A 1537-nucleotide genomic window follows, 5' to 3' on the forward strand; every position below is an offset into this window, starting at 1 on the left:
CACCCCGGGGGGCTCACCGGCAGCTGTTCTCCCCATCCGTGTGCAGCGACGTCTCTGCCCGTCGGAGGCCCAGGCGGGCAAAGGAGTGGTACAGGGTGAGCGTCACGTCGCTCAGGCTGTGGATGCCGTCGGGCTCATCATAGACGTTCTCCCAGTAGGAGCGGAGGCCCGGGGTGCCTGCGGGGTAGTTCCCGTACAGGTAATAGTCCAGCTGCCCGATGATCTCCTGATTCACCACGGCTTCGAACTTGCGGGCAAAGAAGGTGGGCCGGGCTGTCTGCTGTGCTCGTGGGGGATTAAAAAAAAAAGCTGCATTAGCAAGTGGCGGAAGGACCGTAACAGCATATCCTGTGGTCAGGGACAATGCTGTGCAGCCAGCCTGCCTGGATCCAAGTTCCAGGTCTGACACTTTAGTGACCTTTGTGCTCTTGATTTCCTCATCTGTAGAATGGGTTATAATGAGCGTGTGAAGAGGCCTGAACGAGTTAATCTCCACAAAGCATTTTAGGCAATGATAGGCACTTAGCAAGCATCATTTAGATGTCTGTTAAGTAAATTAAATCCTGGGATGGATCACGGAAATCATTTAGCTGGAGGTCACAGACTAGTAATCTAGGGCAAAGACAACCTGCAGATGTATTTTAGCTGGCCAGCAGAGTGTTTTAAAATTGAACTATCTGGTGACATTTAAAAAATGAAAGCATTCATAGAAACTCTTCTGGCTTCTCTTTAAATAGCAACAGATCTGGCAACCTCTGGCTCACATCCCTACATGGTAACAACCGGTCGAAGCCGAATAGTGGCCGACCCTTTAGACAAGACATGGGCTCTTCGGCTCACCACAGTCCCCACCCCTCCCAGTTGCCTCCCTGCCATTGCAGCCGACTTGCAGACTCGCAAGGGACCAGAATCTCTGGGAGTGGGCTTAGAAATTTGTATTTTTAACAGGTCTCCAGGTGATTCATTTGCTCACTTAGATTTGAGGACAATGCAAGTAACTCCAGAGCTGGATGCATATCAGTCACCTGGATAGCTTTGAAAAATCTGGATTCTAAGGTCCTTCCTGAGATCTACTGAGTCAGCATCTCTGGAGGTGAGGCTCAGGAATATGTATCCAAAAATAAACTTTCCCAAGTGATTATAATGCAGTATTTGGGGACCACTGATATAAACCAAGCTCTTATGGAAACAGGCCCAGAGAGGGGAAGGGACTTATCCAAGGACACACAGCAAGTCAGTGGCAGAGCTGGGGTTAAGAGTCAGGGTCCAGGGTTAAAGAAATAAAATACTGAGCATCTGTTACCTACCAGGTTTTATACTGTGGTGTAGGGCAGGGATTGACAAACATTTAAATAAATTGTCAGATTTGATCCAGAAATCCCATTACTGGGCATCTACCCAAAGGAATAACAGACATTCTATAAAAAAGACATCTGCACTCGAATGTTTCTAGCAGCACAATTCACAATTGCAAAGATGTGCAAACAACCCAAGTGCCCATCGATACATGAGTGGATTAACAAAATGTGGTATATGT

At 47.8% G+C, this 1537-nt stretch overlaps 1 protein-coding gene across 1 annotated transcript in view; it reads right to left on the reverse strand.

Moving 5' to 3' along the window:
- The window catches only part of XYLT1 (xylosyltransferase I), a 137498-nt gene that overhangs the window by 18862 nt on the left and 117099 nt on the right, over positions 1-1537 (reverse strand). The window contains exon 8 of the mRNA XM_012647555.1: positions 18-280. Within this exon, the coding sequence (XP_012503009.1) occupies positions 18-280 (263 nt within the window). The remainder of the gene's footprint in view (positions 1-17; positions 281-1537) is intronic.

The sequence above is a fragment of the Propithecus coquereli genome, unplaced genomic scaffold, assembly GCF_000956105.1.
Source record: "Propithecus coquereli isolate 6110/MARCELLA unplaced genomic scaffold, Pcoq_1.0 Scaffold27, whole genome shotgun sequence".
Lineage (NCBI taxonomy): Eukaryota > Metazoa > Chordata > Mammalia > Primates > Indriidae > Propithecus > Propithecus coquereli.